Source organism: Papilio machaon, chromosome 4, assembly GCF_912999745.1.
Source record: "Papilio machaon chromosome 4, ilPapMach1.1, whole genome shotgun sequence".
NCBI classification, from domain to species: domain Eukaryota; kingdom Metazoa; phylum Arthropoda; class Insecta; order Lepidoptera; family Papilionidae; genus Papilio; species Papilio machaon.
This window is the reverse complement of record NC_059989.1, coordinates 1,657,673-1,685,015: the sequence shown is the minus strand read 5'-3', so window position 1 is coordinate 1,685,015 and position 27,343 is coordinate 1,657,673. Positions and strand designations below refer to the sequence as shown.

At 33.5% G+C, this 27,343-nt stretch overlaps 2 protein-coding genes across 2 annotated transcripts; both read right to left on the bottom strand.

The window, feature by feature from the left end:
* Window positions 1–1,763: 1,763 nt before the first annotated feature.
* LOC106718397 (AP-1 complex subunit gamma-1) lies at window positions 1,764–25,217 on the bottom strand. The gene is made up of 19 exons (XM_045686783.1): window positions 25,055–25,217; window positions 21,812–21,873; window positions 20,997–21,153; window positions 20,422–20,610; window positions 17,850–18,088; window positions 16,405–16,481; window positions 12,662–12,757; window positions 12,083–12,409; window positions 10,369–10,587; window positions 9,526–9,684; window positions 9,220–9,307; window positions 8,482–8,629; window positions 5,834–5,920; window positions 5,577–5,715; window positions 4,806–4,916; window positions 4,168–4,321; window positions 3,385–3,533; window positions 2,942–3,034; window positions 1,764–2,043 (listed from the first exon to the last, which is right to left on the bottom strand). Exons 1-19 carry the CDS (start codon window positions 25,111–25,113, stop codon window positions 1,942–1,944), a joined length of 2,655 nt encoding a protein of 884 aa, XP_045542739.1. The 5' UTR covers window positions 25,114–25,217; the 3' UTR covers window positions 1,764–1,941.
* A 126-nt stretch (window positions 25,218–25,343) lies between these two features.
* LOC106711669 (ADP-ribosylation factor-related protein 1) lies at window positions 25,344–27,309 on the bottom strand. The gene is made up of 5 exons (XM_045686782.1): window positions 27,127–27,309; window positions 26,851–27,021; window positions 26,318–26,399; window positions 25,696–25,867; window positions 25,344–25,550 (listed from the first exon to the last, which is right to left on the bottom strand). The coding sequence occupies exons 1-5, from the start codon at window positions 27,217–27,219 to the stop codon at window positions 25,457–25,459; spliced, it is 612 nt and encodes a 203-aa protein (XP_045542738.1). The 5' UTR covers window positions 27,220–27,309; the 3' UTR covers window positions 25,344–25,456.
* Window positions 27,310–27,343: the final 34 nt, after the last annotated feature.

Here is a 27,343-nt window from a genome sequence, read left to right as displayed (position 1 = left end):
ATGGAACGGGGCACTAAAATATAACTTAATATTTGAAGCAATTTTATAAAATAGATGAATAAATAACAAAAACACAAAAAATATAGTATAAAGTAAATATTAGACAAATAACTAATTTAAACGTATATAATCAAAGGAATTTCGTATAATTCTATATGTATCATACGTACAAATCAATTGATACTTATATATTGTTTAAGTACATAAGTATTCACTCGCCGCAAGTTAAAACTTAGTTAATATGTTACATGACCACAATATCTGTTATATACAAGCGAAATAAACACAATCAATATAAAAATAATCCCAATTTATTGGCGTATTTTGTTATTATTTTTATAAATCTTATACAATATTATGTAATTTAATTTAATATAGAATTTTGTTTTATATTGACTTTTTAATGAATTAAGAGAATTTAATTATTAAATGATTGAGATTTATTTAATACTTATATTGGATAATGAAAAAATAATCTGTTAAGAAAATATTTTTAAATGATTTTTTTAATTCAGTGGTTGTCAACATTTTATTCAACATAATATGAATGATGTTTCAAAATACACAGACAACTTTAGATATGAATATATTGGGAATATTGAAAGAGTGTTGAGACTTTATTTTGTCATTTCAAATCAGAGATAATGTTTAATTTATAACATCAATTACCAACAAACCAAAGGTTGAGAATCACTGAATAAACTGAAAAAATTAATTTTGATTTCAGTAATAATTACTAGCAATTTAAAAAGAAACAATAAATATATTAATAACTTATCCATCCATAACTGTAAGTTTCAGCAATGGGGATGAATTGCTCTGCACAAGCTTGGGCCCCTAACATTTTCAGACTTAATCGTAAAGTCTTAGTAAAAATATCTAAAAAAAAGTGGAATGTTAAACGTAATCTCCTAGAATTAGTGATAACTACTAACTAGTAAACAGATGAATGTACTAAATACAAACAAATCTGTATATTTAGTCCATCTTGTTGCTTAATTTAACCAATAACTTATTAAAGCATCATTCACACGGACATATTGCTTTATATTAAATATTAAATTCACATAAGAAAATTGTTTATCACCGAAAATGTTGCCATTATCATTATTTTTCAATTTCAAATTTTTGGATTAAAATCAGTTACGATTCCAAACTTTAAAAAAACACTTTTTGTCACAATTTTTTTAACAGAAAACCTCACAACGTTCATGCGAATGAGGCTTTAACAAATAAATCTTGTCACCTGTCTAGAAACTTGACTTTACAATACATATGAGGGGGAAAAGCTGCCAAATATACAAAAATGTATGGATTAAAAATCTTCAGTATGAAAATTTATTACAAAAGACACCATTCACATTGGAGGCTTGATAAACATTGTCCCGTGTACACTGTTCAATAGTAACCTCTATATATCCAAAATCTCACTCTTTTTCCACATAATCCTTATCCAAATATTGCTAAAATGTTAAGGATATCTAGCGCTTACTGTTTGGGGTTTTCATTTGTAATTAAATTCAATAGAAATGAGAAATTATAATAAACACATTTAAATCAATTTACCTTTATAAGAAATTCACAGAGTTATTAAAAATAATTTAATTCAATATAAATAAAATTCTCGTGTCACAGTTTTCGTTGCCATACTCCTCCGAAACGGCTTGACCGATTTTGATGAAATTTTTTGTGCTTTTCCGGTATCTTTGAGAATCGGCCAACATCTATTTTTCATACCTTAGTTTTTTTTTTAACTGCGCGCGGACGGAGTCGCGGGCGACAGCTAGTTCAATATAAATTCATAGACAGATATTAACATGTAGATTATAATTTGTCATTTCCATTGAATTTGTCTGACCCTTTAACTGCGGAGGTTACTTCATGTTGGTGTCAACACTGTGCAGGTGTCATTGACCGTGGTGTCAGTCAGATGGTCGCTCGTCAGTTGAACAAGTCCGGAGGGAAGTTGTTGACCTCCGCCTGCTCAAGAACGGGTGAGCCCTCGATGTTATACGATACTCTTATTCTTAACCGTAATGGTGTCTGAAAATTATAAAAATAAATAGTGTAATTAAAAATAATATTATTTTATAAACAATGTAATTAAAAGTGTAATTAATAGTGTAATTAATAGTGCAATAATAATTTTTTATCATATAAATATGACATCAGCTGGCTATTTGGTGGCATTTTCCTGCTTCTGCTCTATGGTTAATAGATAAATTTAATAGTTCATATTTTATATTTAGCTTAATGTTTAGTCACTGTTATAAATTTTTCTGTAAAATTAAATGGTCCATAAGTATTTTATGCAAGGTTTATTTATTTACATTATAACAGTACAGACCTAATTTTGGTCCTCTTCCCCTTCACAATCTTTACTTATTAGGAAGGGATGAGAAGGGGAAGTGGATTTGGCGGAAGAGGAGACGCATAGGTAGGGGAAATCTCCTCTTTGTTTGGGTCCCCTTCTCCGTTGATTAAAGGTAGGCAATGCATCTGAATTTGCGGATATTCATGTGCAATGGTCGCCTCGCTATTTCGGCGAATTCAGGTGATGGTTTTTTCGTTTGCCATCATGTAGTTTAAAAAAAAAGTACGAAAATAGCTGATCTATCCTTAACTATTTTTGCTCACTGGTGCCATTTGTTTGCTAGCGGTGATTTTAAGCACTCGACTTACAGTCTGTAGTTCCTGGGTTCGGATCCCGCCATGTACCAATTTGTTTTTGGAGTTTCGATTTACATATGTACATTTATCCGACGTTCTTATGATGAAGGAAAACATCGTGATGGTGCACATATCTGTGAAGAAATTCAAAGATATGGGTGAAGTCAACCCGCACTTGGCTGTGGTTGACTATGACATAGTCACCCCTAACTTGAGGTAGACTCCGAGCCCTTCAGTGGGGACTTATAGTGAGCTGGTGATAATGTCTTACCCTGGATGGATTGGTGACTTTGAGGACTTGAGTGATCTCCCCCTGCGGTGTGAGTACAGTACCCGATGGTGACATCATGTCCAATCGGAATGTCTGCAAAAATACAAAGCGTTACTTTATTATTAATGCAAAAAAATTATAAATTGAATAGAACTTAAATTATTATTAAATTAAACTTTATCGTAGTTCATTTTGAGGTTACGAAAAGAGACCAAATTTTTAATCTAATCAAAATGGCTGGCACATTTATTGTCTGTGGATTGTGGAAAGTTAAGATGTTTAAATTAATTTTACAAATAAGTATTTTAAAAGTCTATGGTTAAAGAGTTATGAAGGTAAAATTGTTTAGGAAGGTTCATTATAATTTCTCATTTCCATTTTATACATCTCGCTAGAACTTAAAACTATTCTTAGTATCAAAGTGTCAAAACTAATGTACTGACTCTGGGTACAGCAGCTTGGAAGAGGAAGTCAGTGAGTGCTGATCGTGCTGTGGAGACAGCCCTCATGGTGAGGGTGGCGGTGTCTCCACCACCGCACACGAGGAACTCAACAAGAAGACCATTACGCTCTAATGCTGTTACCGTCGTCTCTGAAATCACAATAATAACGTGAAAGTAATCAACATCAATCAAAACCTTAGACTGGATATTTATTAAAAATTTCATATAATAAAGTATTTGCATAATATGGAATACAGAATTTTTTACAAAACTAGCTGTCGTCCGCGACTCCGTCCGCGCGCAGTTAAAAAATGGGGGGGGGGGGGTATGAAAAATAGATGTTGGCCGATTCTCAGACCTACTGAATATGCTCACAAAATTTCATGAGAATCGGTCAAGCCGTTTCGGAGGAGTACGGTGACGAAAACTGTGACACGAAAATTTTATATCTATATATATAAAAGAAAGTCGTGTTAGTTACACTATTTATAACTCAAGATCGGTCGAACTGATTTAACTGAAAATTGATGGAGAGGTAGCTTAGAACTAGGAGACGGACGTAGGAACTCTTATCTTGTGTGCATTTTTTTTATTCCGCGCGGACGGAGTCGCGGGTAAAAGCTAGTTTTATATACTCAGTTCTATTATATAGTGTTAAACACAATAAATAATAACATATAGGAGAATAGAATAGTAGATTTTAACATTAAATAATATAGTTAACATTTCCATAGATATCCGAGAGATTTTCCGATGTTTTCTTTAAAAGAAAAATACACTGACCAGGTTGTGATACAGGTTGTGTGGTCGTAGGTGATGAGAACAGTCCTTCGAGTAGCAAGTTGGCTGAGGGCGCGCTGCTGGTGAGCGGCGCAGGCGCAGGCGCAGGTACACTCGGAGAACTTAGATCCAAACCGCTCAATAGGTCCAAAATATCCTGACAGAAAACGACAAAAATATTATTTCCTATAATTATAATTAAAGTTTTACTGAATTTTGTTTTTAATGGTTCTTTAATTATTTAACTAGCTGTCGCTCGCGACTTCGTCTACGCGGAATTAATATGTAGCCTATATGTTCTTCCAGGCTATGTTTTTTTTATAAATTTCATTAAGATCCGTTGAGTCTTTCTGGAGATACCTTCAAACAAACATCATTATCCATCCATCCATCTAAATTGTTTAAATTTTTCTGTCTTAAGAACCTTCTCCTGACAATAACAAATACAACAAAAAAAAAGTGAAATCTGTCCATAGACATCCGCAAATGTAGATGTGTTGATGTTTATCGACGTTTTTTTAAATATTACAAGGTGACAAAGGAGCAAGTGGCAATATGAATTCGCCGAAATGGCGAAGCGACCGCTACCAATAGACATCCGCAATTTTAGATGCATTTCTTGTTCTTGCTATAATACTGACATTGGTAGTTGTGTTATTGTTGTCTGAAGGCGGTGCTGCTGCAGGTGTGTCATGTTCTGCATCGCCATTTGATAATGGCTCTGACCCGATGATCAGGTCCAGCAGTGCATCCTGAAATGTTAACCAAACACATCACCGTATGTTCTTACTTTAACAAACTTATCTTCGAAATTTATCTATTTTTATTTAAAAAAAAAAAAAAACAATATATTTGCAGTTATAGACATCGTTTTTCATAGATGTGTATTGGGTTTTTTTTAATCAAGATTTTTAACGTTGTAACTATTCTATATAGAAATTTAGTCTTCATAATCTTGACTAAGTATATCAAACTAGCTTTTACCCGCGACTCCGTCCGAACGGAATTAAAAAATAGAAAACGGGGTAAAAATTATCCTATGTCCGTTTCCTGGTTCTAAGCTACCTGCCCACCAATTTTCAGTCAAATCGATTCAGCCGTTCTTGAGTTATAAATAGTGTAACTAACACGACTTTCTTTTATATATATACATTGTCCTTATTTATTGCATAGTCGTCTTTGTTTTCGAACCATTTTGTCTACTTTTGGTTGTTTTCTAAGACCAAAATCTCTGCATGAAACATGTCTTCTCTGTCATTATCTTTGACAAAACAGAGATAACTATGTTTTAAATGGTTTTTGTCTTGGAAACCCACGATTAAGATATATTAGCCGCTGCAATTACATTGTTGTGTGCATGTAGTAAGTACGTGTATGTTTGTGAGTGTGTTTGTCTGCTTGCTCGTACGTACCGGCTGTGGTCTATCAGCGCGATGTTGCGGCGAGTCTGCAGGTGCATCTCCTTCAGCATCACTGTCTTCACGGTCTCCAGCCGGTGCCTCCATGGCCGGCATACGTTCCAACAATGCAGGCCGTAAATGCGCGTATTGCCTATCACAATTACATTATTCAGTGAAAAACTAACAAATAACTTCAACATTGTAAGTTGAAATTCTCAGTAAGTTGAACATCATTATCCTTTTAGTACATATTTATACTTGATATTTACCTGTATAGTTGTGACAACTCCACACCTCTCTGTTGTAACTCAATATGTATGTGTGAACCAAAAGTATCGATGATCACTCGAATTTTACTGAAATAAAAAAAACACAAGGTTATGTATCTGATGTAATAACTGCAATATAACTGTGTTCAGTGTTTTTTTTAATATTACAAGGTGGAAAACGAGTAAGCAACGACATGAATTCGCCGAAATGGCGAAGCGACCGCTGCCCATAGATTATTCGCAATTGCAGATGCGTTGCCTACCCTCAATCGACGAAGGAGACGCACAAAAAGAGAATATTTAACCTTCCTATGCATCTCCTCTTCCATCAAATCCACCTTCCCTTCCCATCCTTCTTATAAGAAAAGGGTTGGAAGAGAAAGAGGACTAAAATTAGAACTCCGGCACCGGGCCTTTTAAGTTATTAACAGATAAAGTCGGATATAAACATCGTAGTTTTTATAGCTCATATTATTAGTATGATAGATATCTCTCTCTGTGTCTACCTCGTATCCCACATGGTGGGGTAGGAAATCAGTTTCCTCCACCTCGCCCTGTCCTCGATATCTTCATGACACTTGGCATTCACTCATGTCTTTAAGCAATACATATTTCCATCTAGTTTTGGGTTTGTATGAATGATATGTGAATTTAAACTGAGATTCACGAGTTAAGTAAAAACACAGGTAATTTTATAGACTTCTACTATATTATTAATTACTACAAGACGCCCGCGACTCTGTCTGTGCGGAACTAAAAAAAAACGACGTGTTCTTTCAGACTATGTTCTACATCTATGCCAAATTACATACAGATCCATGGAAACCTTCTGGAGATACGTTGCTAACATTCATCCATCCTTCCATACATCCATACATCCAAACATTCACAATTATTAGTGATGCAACGGATGTCTGTTTCCGTTTCCGCAAGTGCGGAAGTTCCGCACGCTTTTCAACATCCGTTTCTGCTTCTGTTTCCGCAACTTTTATAACGGAGATAAAACGGAACTTTACGACGGCTGAAAGATCCAAATGCGCGGCGCGAGACGCGCAGTCCGTGCGCGGCCTTTCGGCACTTGTCGCATTTGTTTGTTTACGTACTTTTTCGTGAATTTAAGCGCGTAATATTTTCTGCTGCTGTTTGAAACAATCAGCTTCTCTTGCTGGAGTTAACTGTCTAGTTGTTGTCCATATAAAATTTGACAACTGGCAAAATGTGACTATTTCATACTTACGAGTTATTAAATGTACTTTTGAATAAGTGATAACCATGTAATATATCATCATCATTATTATAATTATTATTATAATTATTATACATCCCCACTGAGGGGCTGGGAGCCTACCCCAAATTAAGGGTGACTAGGCCATAGTCAACCACACAGGCCCAAAGCGGGTTGACTTCACACATATCATTGAATTTTTTCTCAGATATGTGCAGGCAGTATCACTATATCGTCGGATAAATGTACATATGTAAGTCGAAAAACACATTGGTACATGGCGGGATTCGAACCCAGCCCCTGCAGATTGCAAGTCAAGTGCCAAGAGCCACCGACGCCTAATAATTATATCTTTTTCTAATGTAGATTTGGGGTATTTGATACTTAACATATTCACTGTTTACAAAATTAAAAAAGGTAACAGCTGGGAGCCAAAACTTTTTATGGTGAATTTTTATTTAGTATCTGGGAATTTTTGAACATATAGATAAATTAATAATGTTATTATAATTATTTAAATAAAAAAACACATTTTTTGCATTTGAGCGCTAGGGATCATCATTTTGAGCACTATGGATGGCAATGGTTTAGTTCACTAATATGTAGATATTTGTTCCACTATTGCATTTCTGTGTACTAATATGTTACAAGATTTTGACAAAGTCAAGTTTTTCATCAAATTCCAGAATATTGAGTAAAACATGTAAGGATACTAATCAAAACAAGCTTTTATCTAATTGGTTCAAGATCTTGTAACATTTCATACACACACACGTATACACACACATATAGAAACACACACACACACACACACACATACAGGACATACATATATTTAAAAAATACACATACATAACAAAGTTCAGACTTAGCTTTATGTGATACAAGATATTTGCATGTTTGCCTCCGTACGAACGTGGTACTAATCACTTTAACACTGTAAGAATGAAACTAATACTCTTTTTCGTTTCGCTTCAAACGCCGGCGGCTTACTACTACTACAAAGTGAACGGGCCCCTCGCTCGGATCCGAGGGGGAGGCGCCGCTACTAATAGCGCTAGTGAATGTATTAATAAAGAAATATGTTTGTAAAATGGTTTTAATATTTAAAAGCCTCCGTTTATCAACACGTATTTTAACTTATTGCAGCACAGTAAAAATACATACATTGAAGGCTAAAGGACACCGATATCCCATGCCTTAATAAATTAATAACGAATATAAACTGTTTTTACCAAAAGAAAAAATATTTGTAAATATGTTTTTCATATTATTTACACTTCTGTTTCCGCATCCGCTTCCGTTTCCGTTTCTGCTAAAATTTATTTTTGACATCTGTTTCCGTTTCTGGTTCCGCTAAGACACTTCCGTTGCATCACTAACAATTATAATATAAGTAAGATGTAGTGTAAAGTATACTTACTCCTGACTAGGTCTGGTGGTGAACCTGGTGGAGAGCTTGGCGAGCGAGAGCAGCAGGTACTCCTTGGTGGTGATGGACAGTTGAGTTGACCACAGCAGCTTCTGGTAGATGTCGATTACGTACTCCTCCGACGGACGCGTGAACTCATCTATATATATATATAACGAAGTTACACATATATTAAATTAAAAACAAATATATTATTTAACAATGTTGTCACCACAGCCAAAATATCTTTAAAAAAAGGTATAATTATACGAGGAAGAAAGATTTGAGGATATGTAATTTAACAAAGAGTTTTTAAAGAGAATGAAAACTACATTTGGTAGTTTTTTATTATATCAAACGAGCAAACGGCCACCTGAATTCGCCAAAATAGCGAGGCGACCGTTACCCATAGACATCCACAAATGCTGATGCGTTGTCTACTTTCAATTAATGGAGAAAAAGACGCACAGAAAGAGGATATTCCCCTTCCTATGCGTCCCCTCTTCCGCCAAATCTACTTCCCATCTTTTCCTAATAAGAAAAGTGTGGGAAGGGAAAGAAAACTAAAATTAGTCCTCCAGCACCACACTCATCAGACTGTACTTGGAATTACTTCCACTTGACGTCTGTCTTCTGTGAGGTCGTGGTATTTCACCAGGGCCATTCCTGCACCTAACAAATATTGTTGCTGTATCCACCACTTTAGAAACCAACATCTGATAATATTTAGTTTCAGGAAGTATAACATACCAAATCCATCTTCATCCACCATGGATATAGCACTACTGGCTTCAGACACCAGCAGATCTCCGTACTCTCCAATTGTCCACGCCGCTACCTGAAATACACAAACACTTGTTAATAAACATCACTGTCGTACTCAGAATTATCAAATAGTTACTAACGGACAATTTAATGTAGATTTATTAAGTGAAATCAATACTAAATGAATGCTTTAGAAGCAATAATTGACATTGACAGGGGGGCGCTACTGAGCTAGTCATAACTTAGACTTATGCCCACTGGGTTAGATAAGTTTTTCGGGGTATAAATTACCTGCACAAGTGGTTGTTTCTCTGTGGCATCTCCGGAGACAGCGGAGCGCTCCAGCGATGTCCAGAGCCTCATGCTGGCGTAGGCCTGGCGCTCCGCCGGCGCTGCGGATATTATCTGTATGGTGCTGGACACCGTATCATCGCGCAAGTAGTTGCCGGCCTAGTGGACAAGTTATTATTACTAGAATTTACACGTCACTGAACGTCGGTGCCTCAGGAGTTAATCACTTGACTTGCAATCTGGAGGTCCTAGGTTCGAATCCCGTTATGTATTAATGTGTTTTGAGTTTCGATTTACATATGTACATTTATCCGACGTTCTTATGGTGAAGGAAAACATCGTGATGCTGCACATATCTGAGAAGAAATTCAAAGATACGTGTGAAGTCAATCCGCACTTGACCAGCATGGTTGACTATAGCCTAGTCATTCCTAACTTAGGGTAGACTCCGAGCCCCTCAGTGGGGACGTATAGTGAGCTGATGATGATGACATGTCACTTACTAACCTTCACTGGCCTTTCTTGACGAGTTCTCGGCCCTATCACTTTGGAAGAATTTTCTAAAATTTTAGTTATTTTTTAATGCCTTCTAATGTGGATATGATTTCTCCTATCATTGTTTAAGAAAGGTATATCCGGTCGTTTTCCCTTCTTAAGCGTCTCCTCGTCTGTCAAATTCGCTCCCCATTTCCATACTTTCATTATAAGAAAACGGAAGAAAGGGAAAAGGGAGTAAAATTAGACTTTCACCAGCCCGTTTGTGCAACAGATGTTAATGTTGCTGACGTCTAACACTGTTAAATCGCACTCCTACTTCTTTGTCGGAATTGTGTATATTGTTACCTTGAGCAGGAGTCTGAAGAGGGTATCGAGATGCCACTTGCTGGAGGGCGCGTACCGCTCGGCCGCCAGCACCATGGCGCTGGAGCAGTGCGCTCTGCACTCCGCCTCCGCACGCTCCAGGAACACCAGCAGCTCCTTCATCATGCCGCGGATGTTCTGACTGTTCATCAGCGCGAACGACAGCTCCATCGCACGTCGCCGAATCGACACATCCGGGTCCTACGTCACAAATAAATAAATAACTGACTGACATGCAGAGGAATAATATAGACCGACAAGGCTATCTGAACTAAAAAAAAAAGAACTAAATTAGCACAGCTTATTAGCCCCCCTGTCAACTTCAAAAGATGTCACAAGATATACTGTATGTAAATTTTATCTGTTATGTAATTTTCTGTCTAATTAGGTTTTATATATATTCTGGCCTGCGGTTTAGGCCGGGGATTGTCAAAGTTGTCTTACTTAAGGCATTGCTAATTCACACTCTGTCTTCTATTGACCTAAGTCAGAATGAAAAATAATAATAATTGATCTTTAGGTAATTTCGCCATGGCGGGCCTGCGGTAACGGTTCATTTTGGAAAAGGGGGTCACTTATCCAAAATAGTATGGGGATCCCTGGCCATGCCATCGCATGCATAAAAATATACTTATATACCATAACCCTCTAATGTCAGGTTAAAGACTATGGTGTTAACATTGTACATTGATTACAATGTTACATAAAACAGTAACGTATTTATGGATTTAACCAATTTCTCTTGACTTTGACATTGAACAAAGTCGAAATTAATTATGTTTTTTTTTTCAGAATACTATATATTAAAAAATTAGTGTAGTTATATAATTAAAGGTGAGCAAAACAAAGATGAGCTTTAGCCTTCATTCTAAGCGCTTACGTGACAAGAAAATTTATTTCTTATTAACATAATACATTCGTGACTCTCATTACTAATGTAATTTATACTATAACTAGCGACCCGCACCGGCTTCGCACGGGTGCAATGCAAAATATACCTACTACAGAATAAATGCACAATTTATTTAAGGTACTTAAATGGATAAGGATTAATGCTGTATTGTTTAAAATCACTTCGTAAAAGAATAAAAATGGTTATGCTGGGTTATCCCTAAGAGATAGACATATACCATCGCGGACTTTTTTGTTGAACTTTTTAAGGTGAACAATACTGTAGTACATTATTTTGGTCTATCTCGTAGGGTTCAGCCAGCGTTTGCAATATAAGCGCAAAAAAACGTGCTTATTTACGACATCACATTAGAAAACTTTAAATTTATCAGTGTTTCTCTACTATATTATGCATTTATTATACATACAAACCTTCCTTAAGAATCACTCTATCTATTAAAAAAAACCGCGTCAAAATCCGTTGCGTAGTTTTAAATATCTAAGCATACATACGGACATACAGCGAAAGCGACTTTGTTTTATACTATGTATTGATAATTTACTAACTGTAAACTCAACTATTTTCAATATCAAAGAACACTTTATCTATTTTTAGATAGATATTAAAATCTAGGAAAAGTCATCCGTAAAAAATAACCAAGACTTGTCACCATTTTTAAAGATAAGAATTTAGTGTGTATTACCTTAAAAGTTGAATGTGTTACCTCAAAACCTAATGTGAGATGGTATGCATTACCTTAAAAGTTGTTCGAGTAATTGTATGTTACCTCAAAAGTTGTATTACCTTCAAACACTCCAGTATAGTAGTCCTATGTCTTTGGACCGCTGAAGTATCCACATGTACCGTCCTCAGCAAAGTATTGAGGGCTACATATCTGATATTTTTATCATTATTCAGTAGAAATCTTCCCAGGATATTAATAGCTAGAACACGCAAGCTACTTTCAGACTTAATATCCATGATGGAGAGTACAGTTTCGTATAATATCGTATTGCCGACGTTTTTACTTGTCTCAGTGTTTGTAGCGACTTGGGCCAATATATCGTTCATTGCTTCGGATGCTTCTGCATCATTCTTACCCAATATTCTTAGTAGACGGAGGATTTTAACCTGGAAAATGTTAAATAATTATTAAGACTACTTTCTACATTTGTCATTCAGTTACTGTGTGCTCATAACGTGTGTATAATTTAACACATTCAATGCTACTATGATTTTGACGTATTAATCGCAGGGTTTACCGCTGGCATTCAACGTGTTAAATTTATCTTTCTTGCAACAATAATGTTTTTAAGATTGATTCGACAAGATGACTTTTAATCGCCAACCTGAAATTCTATTTTTTATTTTTTTTATAATTACCTGCAGGAATGGATCAGAAATACCGCTGACGTCATGTTCCGGCGAATAACCCGCCAATATTAGATTCTTCAATATTCTCACCAGATTTGGAACAATCTAGAATAAAAAGTCAATTTTAATATTTATCTTTATATATAAAATAAACAATAATAATTGCCCAAATACATAAGCCAAAATACACTTTTACACATTTACCTACACTCAAGGCATTATGCATTGAAAACTATATACTTTTTCATATAAATCAATATAAAAAAAATTTCCAGCATTTCACAAACATTGATACATAAGGCTTGATATGGGCAATTAATAAAAAAAATACATAGACCAATCATCCATTGAAAATTAGTAAAGTCCCGTGCTTTAAAAAACCATTCGTGGCCATATACCATATACACAAAACATATATACTAAAAAAACAAAAATGGTTACAAAATTAAAAAAAAAAACACTGAAAAGAGTATTTATTACGTTTATAATCAAATAAATATCCAATCTTGAAGGAAAGAAATGATAAGAACATAAACTAAATATATAAAAATACTATTGATAATATAAATAATACTGAAAGCCCAAAATACCAAATCCGATTTAATTCAAAAGCCTTACAAATGTTGTTATATTATTCTATTCTAAATAATACAATAAGCTATCTAATTGTTATTAAAAATTACATTATCTTTTAACAAGTACTTCAAATCTACTAACATACAAATACATAAACTTACGTGTAGTCTAAGATATTAGTAAGAATTAAAAAAAATTACATAACATATTTACTAATTTAATTATATGTCATAAAAACAAATCTACTTTAATATTATTCGGGTAATTCCAAAAAGTTTTAATACATTTTCTTACAATACAAATATTAACTACAAGCCGTTTCTATGATAAATTTATTATTTACATTAATGTGCAAAATTGTCTACATGTAAATAGAGAAATTAAACTTTACGTGTATGATAATAGAGTTCAAAATATATTGACTTGTAAGGCTTTTGAAGACAATTAGATAGATAAATATCAATCAATATATAATTGTATATAACATTCATGCGTTTGAACGTTCAATGTTGACATTGCACATATATCTAAGATAATTTTTTACCACTAGTATCGGCCAGTCATGTTAATTTGGATTAATAAATTCTAGATTTTCTACAACTCTTAGTTTCTAACATTGAAATGAAAACCTAATCATTGGTTTCCATAGCCTAAAGATATGTACAAAAAGAAATTTGAACATATATTTTTTACGAAAATATTAAATGAAAGAGACAATCCTTTCATTCTGTTTAAATAACCTAATAATATAATTTGTAATGGGAAACTATGGATCAGGAATAAAACATTTGAAAAACATGTATGGCCAATCTGGTTTTATTTTTGCGAGCACTTAAGTCATTGAACCGAGTTGTTTGGGTGTTGGTGTCGGTTTTTCGATCGGATTCTAGATTAGCGAGGCCATGTTACCTTTTCAAGATAACATAAGCACGCAAATGTTGTTCACGCGATTATCACATCTTAGTTAAAGATATAAAAGTTATAATCGTGTGCAATGTCAACATATGAACGTATAAAGTGCAAGGATCAGCGACTGTGATTACCTCGCGCTGTCCGCTTTCCTACGGGACAACACAAACATTATATTAGTATTGTATTACCTCAAAAAACAATACAAATAGATGAGTTCTTTTCATTCAAAAACGAATGACATCTCAAGTGTTGTTTGTTGTTGTTTTTTATTTTTCATTGTAGAAAGTAGGCAAGGTAACTAAGTCATACAGCCTTAATATATTCCAATTTGTACAGACGAAATTATTAAATTTCTTAGAATGTAAATATTTTCTTTCATACTTAAGTCTTAAAATTAACAACCAAAAAAATACATATGATAAAGAGTAAGTTACTGTAATCTATTCGAAAATGAAAATTGTTCATTACGTCAACTAAAAAAAAAACGCATTAATGTATTTCTTTGTACTAACGATGTATAGGTAAATCATGTTTTATATATAACAATTATATTTATAACTTATGAATAGTTAGCGATAAGTGATAAGTAAACATTCATTGTATCAATGTGATAACGTACCTCGACGTGTTATTTACATTGGCATGTTTGAGACAAAGTTTCTGCCATATATTTTACTAATATTATAAATGCGAATGTTTGAATGGATGGATGTTTGTTTGAAGATATCTCAAGAACGACTCAACGGATCTCGATAAATTTGGCATAGACGTAGATCATAGTCTTGAACAGTGATTGTCAAACTTATTTATTTCACCGCCCCCTTTGAAAAGCAATTATATTTCAGAGCTCCCTAATTTTTATTCAGCCCTAAAACTTAAAAACCACAATTTCATTACTTTAATTAATTTAAATGCCCCACATTTTTAGGGCCCCTTATCGCCCCCTCCTAGGTTTCAAACGCCCCCAAGGGGGCGTTATCGCCCACTTTGGGAAACACTGGTCTAGAAGAACACATAGACTATTTTTTTTTTATATTTCGCGCGGACGGAGTCTCGGGCGACAGCTAGTAGTATATACCTCAGTATTACTGAACACTGTCAGGACTAACATATTTGAATCAAATTCTGACAACGTGATATCAATAAAATAGTAAATGACCGCTGCCCATAGACATTTTTGTCTAATGAATTGTGAAATTAAACACTCTGTATAAAACATATCGTCATCCCTTTCATTATCTTTGACAAAACAGAGATAAAATATATGTTTTAAAATGAGATTTTAGTCTCAGAAACCTACGGTGTGTGATTTTTGACATTAAATTAAATGATTATGAATAACTTATGTTCGTACGTAACTTATGTACATGCTGTAAAGCAGTTTGCTTTGGGTCAGTAGGTCACATAGATTAGCCTAATAGAGTAGCAACAGCAATGCAGATATTTTACTATACATACAAATATCAGTACATTTTTACTATACAAAGTTTCAATACAAAATACGAAAGTAACAATTCGTATTCACTTATATCAAGTGAATGATCCATTTGTCAATGTACTTTTTCATCAAAACAAATGCAACTTTAGGAAACCCGTTCTTTACTCGACAAATGGAGTCAAATAAATTTAATATTTGTTTCATCCAATTCCACTGCAATGAAGTGTACGAGAACAATTTAATTGATAGTTTGCCTTGATAGACAATCTAGGTAGAACTAGTTATACAGCTATTAAAAAAGTTTATCAACAAGTTATAGATTCATTTGATTTGGCACGTTGAGAACAAGAATACACTTTGGCTAGACGTGCCAACTTGTGCGCCTTGTACTATATGTATCTAGATTAGAAAATCTGTAATCGTTTCTAGGACGCATAATCGAATGCTTTTTTATTGAAATCGATTTTCTTTTAACGACATTCATGTCTACATTTATGAGTCACTAGCTGTTGCCCTCTAATCGAGCGGAATTAAAAAAAAATAGCCTATGTGTTCTTCCAGACTATGATATACATCTATGTCAAATTTCATCAAAAACCGTACTAATGATACCACCTAACAAACATCCATCAATCCATCCATACATATTACATAATATTAGATTTATTTTTTTTAAATTTGATTTATCCTTACCTAACAATGTTAAAGGGTTTTATATTGTGAATTATGTTGAGAAATTCAATCACAAAGTTAAAATATTGATGGATTACCTAATTGTTTATTAGTAAATAATAACAAAGTGATAATAATTAAAAATGATACCAACCTTTTTGAAGTGATTGAGTGTGTCGGGACTGTTCTCGCACATCTCGGTGATGAGGGTCACGCCGGTGATGAGAACACCTGGTGAACAAGCTTACAGTCATCACAAACTTACTATACGTCCCTACCTAGCCTAGCTCAGAGCCTACCCTAAGTTAAGGGTGACTAGGTCATAATCAACCATACTGGCCAAGTGAGGGTTGACTTCACCCATATCTTTGAATTTCTTCTCAGATATGTGCAGCATCACGATGTTTTCCTTCATCGTAAGAGCGTCGGTTAAATGTACATATGTAAATTGAAAAATACATTGGTACATGGCGGGATTCGAACCCAGGACCTGCAGATTGCAAGTGCTTAACCCCTGAGCCACCGACGCTTTTCATGACATCATCTGAAGAATATATTGTGTTAATACGAATGGGAGAATACTCCATCTCAAATCATGGTTTAAAATCATGAGAAGAATTTCAAAATGTACGCTTTACTTATAATTTTAAATAACCATGTTTTTTCTTTAGTAGTTTTGTGACATGTGTTTTATTTATAAATTTCCTTTTTTGGAAAATAATAGCATTAAAAATTTTCGTAAAAGACATTCGGAATAAGTTATATATTTATCAAATTTTGACCACTTATGCAAGTAACTTTGTTGAGATAATAATCTCGTGTGCTATAATCTTATCAATGTAGACATTTCAGCAAAGACAGCGTTATCCGTGTTCTATATGTTTGACTAGTACCAAACATAACAGACATAGACACAAGCAAAATTTTGAGCATAACTAGGAGACATGTTATTACATAAAAAAACTTTCGTAAAAGGACGAGGACTAATCGTTGGTTTCTGAGACCAAAATATATTATCTTTCATAAAAATTTGTTTCGAACGTGCTTTAGTATTAGAAACCCACGTTAAAACAGGTAAAAAGAATTGTTTGACCTGACATCTTGCACAACAATAAAATTGCAATAAAATAGGTTAGTACGTTGTCACTTTATATGCGATGTAATTCAAAGGGGACGTCGAGTCATTCACAAGGTAAACAGACCGCAACGCGCTTCACACATCAATTGTGATCATTTAACAACATAATCAATTTTAAACTTTAACCCCATAGTCTTAAGAGTGATATTTGATTGAAATAATAATAATCACGTGACATTGATTCTTATTTGATAGGTCAGATAATGTTTGATTAATTCTTTATTATCCTTTTACTATCTCGAGATTCTTTACATCTTAGAATTTATTTTATGGGACATCATTTTATACATTATTCCACGTACTTTATACCCTTCGGTTTTTAGTAATTGACGTTTATTGTTTTTTTTTTTGTTTAATATTGAGTTCTCATAAAAAAAAGTTCAAGAAATTATTATTCTATAACAGTTATTAATTTCTTCACTAATGTGAAGAACTATGTCTATCTTTTAAATGTCACTTACCATGATTTTTCTCTGTCAATAGACTTCTGGTGGCGGGTAAAAACATTTCCATTAAATCAGGCACCCTCCTTATGATCCTGAAGGCGCATAAAGCAGCTTTCTTCTTGATGTAGGCGTTGGGTGACTTGATAAGTCTTTCCACTTCGGAGGCGAGATCCCGCGCCATCTCCGGCGAGGCGATAGCACCGAGCGTGCATAGCGCCAACCCCACTACGAACTGGGTGTTGCTGTTTAGATCACTGTACAAAAAGGAAGTAGATAAAACATCCAAATCTAATACGATATTTTCACATGAAAGTGGACTTGTCGGGTGTCGGTGGCAATATATATCGGTTCGGAATATGTTTCAGTCAATTCTTAGTCATGTCACGTCACTTCTTCTCAACCTTTCCCAAAATCCATCCATGTCTTCTTAGGTCTATCCCTAAAGATGTTCCTGTGAAAAACATTATCCTCCTGGTTGTTACAATTGTTATTTATGAATTTGTATTTTAAAAATTGTTCTGTATCTTGACAAATTTAATCAAAGCTCCTATTGACTGGTTAGAAATTGGGCCAAGTAAAATTAAGTACAAACATTTGACAATTCAGTTTGAGTCTCTACTTCGCTGGATCGTTTATTATTCTATTGTGGAAATCATTTAATATTCCCTAGTACAATATGATTTTACATTAACCTTTTGAAGTTAATGTAACTTTAATTTTCTACATGTATGAGAGGTTGTTAAAATAAATTTTTAAATATGTTTTATTTCTGAACATAGATTACCAAAAATAAAGAACGAAGTAACATTTTCATCTTAAAAACTATACGGAATAAGTATCATTTTTGATTGAATGTTGCTTATATTTAAATCTGTTATATCGATTATTAGACGCGGCCTGTCGTGAGTTATGAATCTGATTGATCTTTGACTTTACGACATTATCTGCTTGTCATCAATAAAAAAAACTACCGGAGCAGCTATCTATATTTACATTATTACTGTGATACAATCATAATATTTGTACAAAAACTTTGTTAGTTAACTGTAGTTTTTCTAAGAAAATCATAGAAAAAAAAATGAGATGAGGGAATTGTTTCGGTTGATATATAACAGTTAAAAAGAAAAAAAATAGCGTTCAGTGATAACAAAAGAGGCGTGTCGGTGACACGTAATTGGTTATTGTCATTGAAGAAACAAACACACTTGGGGTATCACTGAGCGTATGTAAATTTACTTGCATTATCTGCGACATGGTAATGCGAAAAACATTATTCCATTACCGTTGACGTCCTAGTAAAAGTTACGTAATTATAACAGACGATACGATAATAAGTGAAGAAACAAGGATATCGAGTATTAACTCAGTCTTATTTCTTTTTATTATTTTTCTTCCTACATAGATAAACTAATATGAATTATACTTGACCACAATACATTATCTTTCCCAACAAGAAGGACATTGCTGTTCAGAACCAATCTGAGTGGAAAAACACAATACTAGAGATTGTCAAAAAGGTCGCGACCCTTGGGAATGAAAAAACGATGCACAAAAAGTGAGAGAGCTGTCCATAAAATTACCATGTTACGTGCCACTGTGATTTTTTCTTATAAAATTGAACTCGCAAGCGAATCGGTGGCAGTGGAAGTGTTAAAATATCTACGGTGTTAGATGTTTCATTTACGTCTCATTAACAGATACAAATACGCAAAAATACAATACCTTCTTTCTTATATTATAAATGCGAATGTTTGGACGGATGGATGGATGTGTGGATGGATGTTTATTTGAAGGTATCTTCCGAACGGCTGCATGGATCTCGCTGAAATTTGATATAGATATAGAACATAGTTTGGAAGAACACATAGGCTACTAATTAAGTTTTTTTAATACCGCGTAGTCGCAGTCTCGGACTACAGCTAGTTAAGTTATAAATCATCGAATGAGCGAACGACTTTCTATACGATTGTAATAAAAAAAAATCCAAGTAAAGAATAAAGTAATAATCATATATTAACCTAAATGGAGTCAGTTGTAAGGATTCGTATAACAAAGAGCTGAAGCGTTGACAAAATAGTTTTAATACGGGAGAGACTAAATCGATTTTACTTAACTTTACTATGGATTTGAAGCCCATTTGTAATCGAACGCCAATGTAAACGTAAATGCGGCTAATCCCTCAATGAATATAACAAAAATTAAATGTACATCTATTCTCTCGAAATTGGCAATACACCATAGAATCGATATAACTTGGCCAATTTGCGGGATACCAAGTGAACAAAACGGGTAAATGATTTTTCATTCGTAAATCGTTCTCTGTTATAATAATAACTAGCTGTCGCTCGCGGCACCATCCGGGCGGAATTAAAAGAAAATAATAAGTAGCCCATGTGTTCTTCCCGACTATGTTCTACATCTGTGTCAAATTCCATCAATATCCGTTGAGCCGTTCCGGAGATACCTTCAAACCAAACATCCATCCATTCAAACATTCGAATTTATAACATTAGTAAGATTAGATTAATATTCGTCGTTAAAATATAATTATATTGGATGCAAACAATTTTTTACTTGTTATACTTACTTCTTTAAGCAATTAGTGATAAGTAGATGCACGTCTTGCCGTTCATCTAGTAGCAGCATGGCGCCGAGGTACCCGACACGCTTGTCCGTGAAGCGTGGACTGGCGATCAGCTTGAGGCACTCCAGCTGACCAAAGTGCGCCGGGTACCCAAGCATATGGATGTACAAGAGTTTCGCAATGTTCCGACATCTGTATAAAAAGAGCATGATCACACCCTCTATTTGATCAAGTATTAAAGAGATTCTTAGAAAAGGAACACCAGCTGTAGTAGAGATTGCTATCTCTATGAGCAATATGCCATTTCCACTGTCATTTAGTGGAAAAGGGGTCTCGTTCAGAGGTTTCTTGCATCTATGGTGACCTGAAATATAACTAAACCTAACACAGTTCTTCCTTATTTAAGCATTGATAGAGTTACAGCTTCCATACTATGGTAAAACCGAATTAAAATAAATATTTTGATAGGCGACATTTTTCCTCCTTTGAGGTCGTAATAGGTTATGGTTGCTATAGTGTTTGGGATCAAGGGACAAAGTTTTATAATTATACAAAAAGTTATCCAAGTAATTATCTACCTCCACACACTATCCTCCTCTCTAAAGGTCGATCTGATGTAAGCACACTCCTTGTTAACAACACTTCGTTCCTCGGCCGCTGTTCTCGCGGCTCGGATCTGTCGGATGAGGTCCCGCAGCCGCGTGGGCGTGGGCATCCGCACTGAAACCGGTGCGACTGTTTACACGACACACACACAGAAAGCAATCATCAGTGCATTTGTTATAATATGTTAATATAAAAAGCGTGAAGTGTGTTAGTCAGCCAGAAGCGCTTTTTTTAATTTGTAATATTCTCTAGAGTGATGAATAAAAGTGTATAGGCCAATTAGGCTTCTGAAGAAACCTTTCGGTATAAAAGTACAGTATTTATTATTAAAATAACCCAAATTTATCAAGTTTTTAAAAAGCATAATAATTTCTAATTTCAACGAAACTTAAGGCGAGTGTATTGGTATAATTGTTTTTTACCAATATGACCTATGCCATTGACAGAAGCAATTGTCACTACTAATGCATTAGTTGATAAAATGATATTAAAGAATTGTTAACCAGAAATCTTTGCTATCAGTAAATGAAATAATTTTCAAAAGAAAGCAGGATTGAACTATAAGCTAAGATACTGTTAGCTAATAATAAATTTCTACACTACTTCAAATAAAAATAAACACCATACCACCAACTAAAAAGCTGTTAGATTACAAAGAAAAAAGTTACTTGACCAAATTCAACATTTCAAATTCGGAATCCATGTACATAAATTTTATTTACCTGGCTACTAGTCACATAATATTTAGTTATATGTAAATGTTTAGCACAATTAAAATAGTGCTTACCTCTTTCGATAGCCTCATTTACCACTTGTTTTATGGTAGCAATATTAAATGCCGGGTTAAACCTGCAACAAATTATAATATTCTAAATACCTATTATCAGGGATTCCCAAAGTGGTCTTTATCAAACTTAAAGCATTGCTAATTCTCTGTCTTCTTCTAATAATAATAACAAAAATTGATCTTAAAAGTAGGTAATTTGACCATGGGGGTCTGAGGTAATGGTTCATTTTGGAAAAGGGGGTCACTTCTCCAAAATAGTTTGGGGATCCCTTACCTATATAGTTTAAAACACCATAAGTTTCAATACAATCTTTAGGTGATTTTACAACATGATTGAATGATAGTGGAATGTGCAAGTAACACATAATGAATAATTTTTCTTGGAAATTTTGAATAGCCCAAGTAAATGAAACATTCATAAATGTTTAATATTCAGCCACTTTGTTTTACTACACCTTAATAATCATAATATGGCCTTTAACTGACTTTTATTTCAAAGGTCTATAGTGGTAATTCTATCTTCAACTTTTACCTAACAAAGGTTGACATTTTGTTGCTCTTTAAAATCTTATACCCCTAGTTTTTAACAACAATGTATGTTACTAATATTATAAGTGCGAATGTTTAGATGGATGGATGTTTGTTTGAAGGTGTCTCCGAAACAGCTTAATGGATCTAGATGTAATTTGGCACAGATGTAGAACATAGTCTGGAAGAACACATAGGCTACTTATTATGTTTGTTTTGAATTCCGCACAGATGGAGTCCCGGCGACAGCTAGTATACATCTGAATAAATAACTTGTATATTATGGTCCACTGACAATATACCTATTTATTGTTTCACAAAGTCAAACCTGGATAAGCAAGAGTCCAAAAGGCCATAATATTTTTCAGATCATATAATGTGTAATATTTCTATTACTACATGAATTTAATAAATATGCATAACTCACAGGTTCAAAACTTAAAAAATACAAACACCCGAAATAAATCCTATTTGAGTGCAACTTTATATTTATAAATGATACTCTAAAAATGTTTTATTAATGTTTTGATTTTGACAATTTCCATTTTATATGAAATTTCCCTGCATATAACCTATATTGAATTGTCTCGGTGTCTTTATTTTATAATGATAATGGTAGGGATGACAATTTGGTATTATACGAGTGTTAGTTACATAGAATCTTTAATAATTCTGTTATGTCTCATGAATAAGGTTTCATGATGTTCAAACTTCTTCTTTACTCTTAACTCTTATATAAAGGTTTGTTATTAAACGATTGTCAGTCATGTTTCTCATAGATATGTATGATTTTGGTGCAGACACCGGACACTTGTAAGTGTTTTAGCCGTTTTCTATATGAATAATTTAATGTATGATTTTGTATGTTTGTCAATTCCATTGTAGTGTAGCTGAACCAACTGAACTAATGTTGTCTAAAGCGTCAATCAATTCATATTCTTCCCTTGAATGTCATAAGGCTAATCAGTACAGTTTTTTTACAATTAACACACAGTTTAACAAATATACTGTTTACTATGTGAAATCTTGTTTACCACTGTATAAATGACAATTTACGATGTTCCTTGTTATATATACAAAAAAGATAATTGAGGAAAACTATCTCAAAACTACATTAACTACCTTGTTGTACTTCTGAGGTAATACACATTAACCATTACTTTACAAATTTAAACAATTACTTTGACAAAAGGAAATCAGTAAAAGCTTATCTCTTCCCATTAGCTCTATATGCTGTAATTTTATATTTATGTTCATCATTTAACCAAAGTTTTTCCAAAATATAATTGATTAATTTGGCTGTGGTTAAGACATTGTCTTGTTATGAGGCTGTGGCATTGACTTGTGGAGTAGTAATAAAAATAAAAGTAGCCATATGCATAAATATTGTCTGGATCATGACAAACTTTTGCGCACGACTTTGTTTATGTGGAATTAAAAAAATCTTAAGTAAGTAGCCTATGTGTTCTTCTAGTCTATGTTCCATATCTGTGTCAAATTTCAACCAAGATGTGTTAAGCTGTTTAGACATATGTAGTAATAACGATTCAATCTTTTTCATTTATAATATATGATGCAAATTGTTTTTGTGGCTATGTACCATACATTTGTCTCAACAGTTATCGATTTATTTAAGAATGGTTTGTAATATTGACAAAACAAAATGTTCACCTAAAGGATGGATGTTCACTACAATTTTTTAGGCAGAATGTAAAGTTTTTTATTGCTTTTAATTGAAACATCAAACAGCACTATAGAGCACGTCTATGTAAATCTTAATCACTTATTTCTGAACTTATTTAGTAATTTCATGATGTAATTTTATTTTATTAGATAAGAAGTTCTACTGTTGTTTACTGTAAGTTAAAAAATTACCCGGATTCCGATCCGTTCATGTTGTTATGTTATGGAGCTTCGAAGGAATAGACTGAAAATCCACAACTAAAACTGTTTCACTGGGAGATATTCTGAAGGATGAACCAACTCGATGTAACCAAACTCTTGATTCCAATAGAGTTATAACAAACGTACACTTAAAATATAACATAAAAGGAAACTTTCACTAGTGTGCTGTTATGCTTTCAGTAATTTCATCTCCTTACAGACCACAAAAATTTAAGAGAAATCGCATGCCACCACCGATATACTAATGTCATATTTTCACTTCAATCTCAACTAGTTTGAAACATCTGTGGATTGTTGTGTGTCTGATCGCGTATCACAGAAAATATACCGGCAAATCTTTTATCACAGATTTTACAAAGAATTAATACGGCAACCGCCAGCTGACATTTCCTGCGTTGCAAGAAATTCAACATGGCCGACCGACATGACATGACTCGCATCCAACTCGCTCCCACATTCATACGTGACGTTGGATTTTATTAAGTTTTTTTAACTATATAAAATATATGTACATAAATAATTAATTTTAAAATTAAAATTGTAAAAAGTAGATTTTTTAAAGAAGTGAAATGTTAAAATTTGATTAAAGTTTTTTAAATAGTTCTTATAATGACTTGTATTATTTTTGACAAGAGTATTTTGTACATATTTGAAAAGACTACTACGTGGAAACATTTAGATAAATTATTTTATTTTTTATTTACTTTTTCCTTTCCCGCTTATATTAATAAATAAGCCATTATTTATTTAAATCATTTTCTATCTTAAACTGTGTCACGCATTTATTATTATACTTTGAATTCCGCTCACCTTCTATTTTGTTCTGGCGGTAAAACACTCCAATCAACTTCATACATTGGATAAGCCATATTTGCTTTAAACACGCAAAATTAAATATCACTCAACATTTCACTACGACACAGTAGTTCACAATACACATACAGTGCAAACTGTACTGTTATCAGAGGTGTTTTATCAGGTGCAGGTACTCCTCAAATATCCAGTAATTACGTATCTCTTATCAAAAATACAATTTATCACTGGAAAAGGACAGCAATATAGACACGGTTTTATTAATGTTTTATTTTCAAATGTCAATACAGTATATACAAAACAATGGATCGCGTCACATTATCTTAATAGGAAAACTCATTATTATTCTGTGTATATGTAAGTGTGAACGTAATATTTAATGGAGGTGTCGTTATCGGCTTATAACTTGTCGTCATGGTTGCGCGGGGGCCTGTCGACGTTATTTCTTTTTATGCAATCAACCAGCCATCTGATGCCTTCATCTACTCCATCCCTAGAAAAAAAACTTTTTAACACAAAACACTTGAAAAGAAATTAACAAAAAAAAAATTTATGACTTCTTATTACTTAATATTTTAATTTCATTGCATCATTATTATCATCATCAAAAATTGTTCAAGTATTAACTAATTAATTACCCTGTTAAGGCTGAGGTTGCCATTAGCATAATGTCCCTTGCACCAATTAGATGTGCATTTTGATTAAAAATAGGTTTGACTGTATGTACACCCATACAGTCTGGTATATCTTGTTTATTTGCTAGCACCAATAACGGAACTCCTGATAAATGCTCTGAAGCAATCATTTTGTCTGAAATGGTAAAAAAAAGTCAAAATCTTTGAAGAATAAGGTTCTTTTTTTAGAGTATTCACCCTTAGGTGATATATATCTAGCTTATTAAAAATCAAGTCTGTGTAAACTAAAGCTTTAAAATCATTTTTGTGTTATCAGTATCACATTTTCTTGAATTTATATCAATAACAAGAAAGATAAGTAATAAATGGTGATAAATTTATTTATTGTACTTTACAAGTTTAGTTTTTCTTATATATAAAATTCTTGTGTCAAAATGTTCGTTCCCGTACTCCTCCAAAAACGGCTTGACCGATTCTCATGAAATTTTGTGAGCATATTCAGTAGGTCTGAGAATTGGCCAACATCTATTTTTCATACCGCTATTAAGTTTTTTTAACTGCGCGCGGACGGAGTCGCGGGCGACAGCTAGTTTTTGTTTAAAAAAAATTAACTGATTAAACTTACCAAATGTTTCTTTTGATTCTGAAATTCTTTCCCTATCAGAAGAATCAACAATATAAATAACTGCATGACATTCTGCGTAATACTGAAATAATACAAAGATGTTGCAGTTACATACTTTTATGTAGTAACTTATTTTACTTACCTAGACTTGGTAGAAAAGTATTATTGTATTGTCTAAACATATTTATGTTTCAATTTTTATAATCAGTTTAATATGGCTAATGGCCTCAGGCCTAGCTCGGTCTGTCTTACAAAGTCATTGTATAATATTGAATGTAGATTGATTGTGCCTGTTATATAAAGTAAGTACTGTTATGAACAATTGACAATAGGGCATAACTGCCACATTTGCAGAAACCCCATAAACATCATTGACGTCATAAAATGTATAAATTGTCCAACTCGCGGCAATTCAGTGAGCAATCCTTTCAAAACAGTCAATTAAAAACGGTCCATTGAAATAGTGTTTCCAAATAAAGTAGTTAACATTTTTTTTTAAAAAAAAGGACCCATGGACGCTATCCTTACAGTACCTTATCCCATAGAGATTGTAGTTCTTGCTGTCCACCGAGATCCCAAAAACTAAGTCTTACGGCATCGACGTCTATTTTGCCTATGTTTAATCCTACAGTTGTTGTGATTCTATTTGGATTCATAGCTTTATATTTTTTAGTATATTTCGTTTTAGCTGCCTCCAAATATGTCTGTAAAAGATTGTTGAGTTTTAGTTCTTAATATTATTTGTAAAAAAACTTGTAAATATGCTCTAAATTTCTCTGTAATGTGATGTAAAAATATGATCGTATTACCGTTTTGCCAGCATTATCAAGCCCTAAAATCAACACACAGTATTCGTCTTTTTGTACCATATACTTGTAAAATCCGTGTAAAAGTGTATACATTTTATAACATTTTATTTTAGTAATTTTGTAACTTTACAACAACAAATAAATGTCAAATGAAAAGTATGTAGACGTCATACGTCATTGTCATTTGTTTGTCAATAGTCATTCCATAGACAGTAGT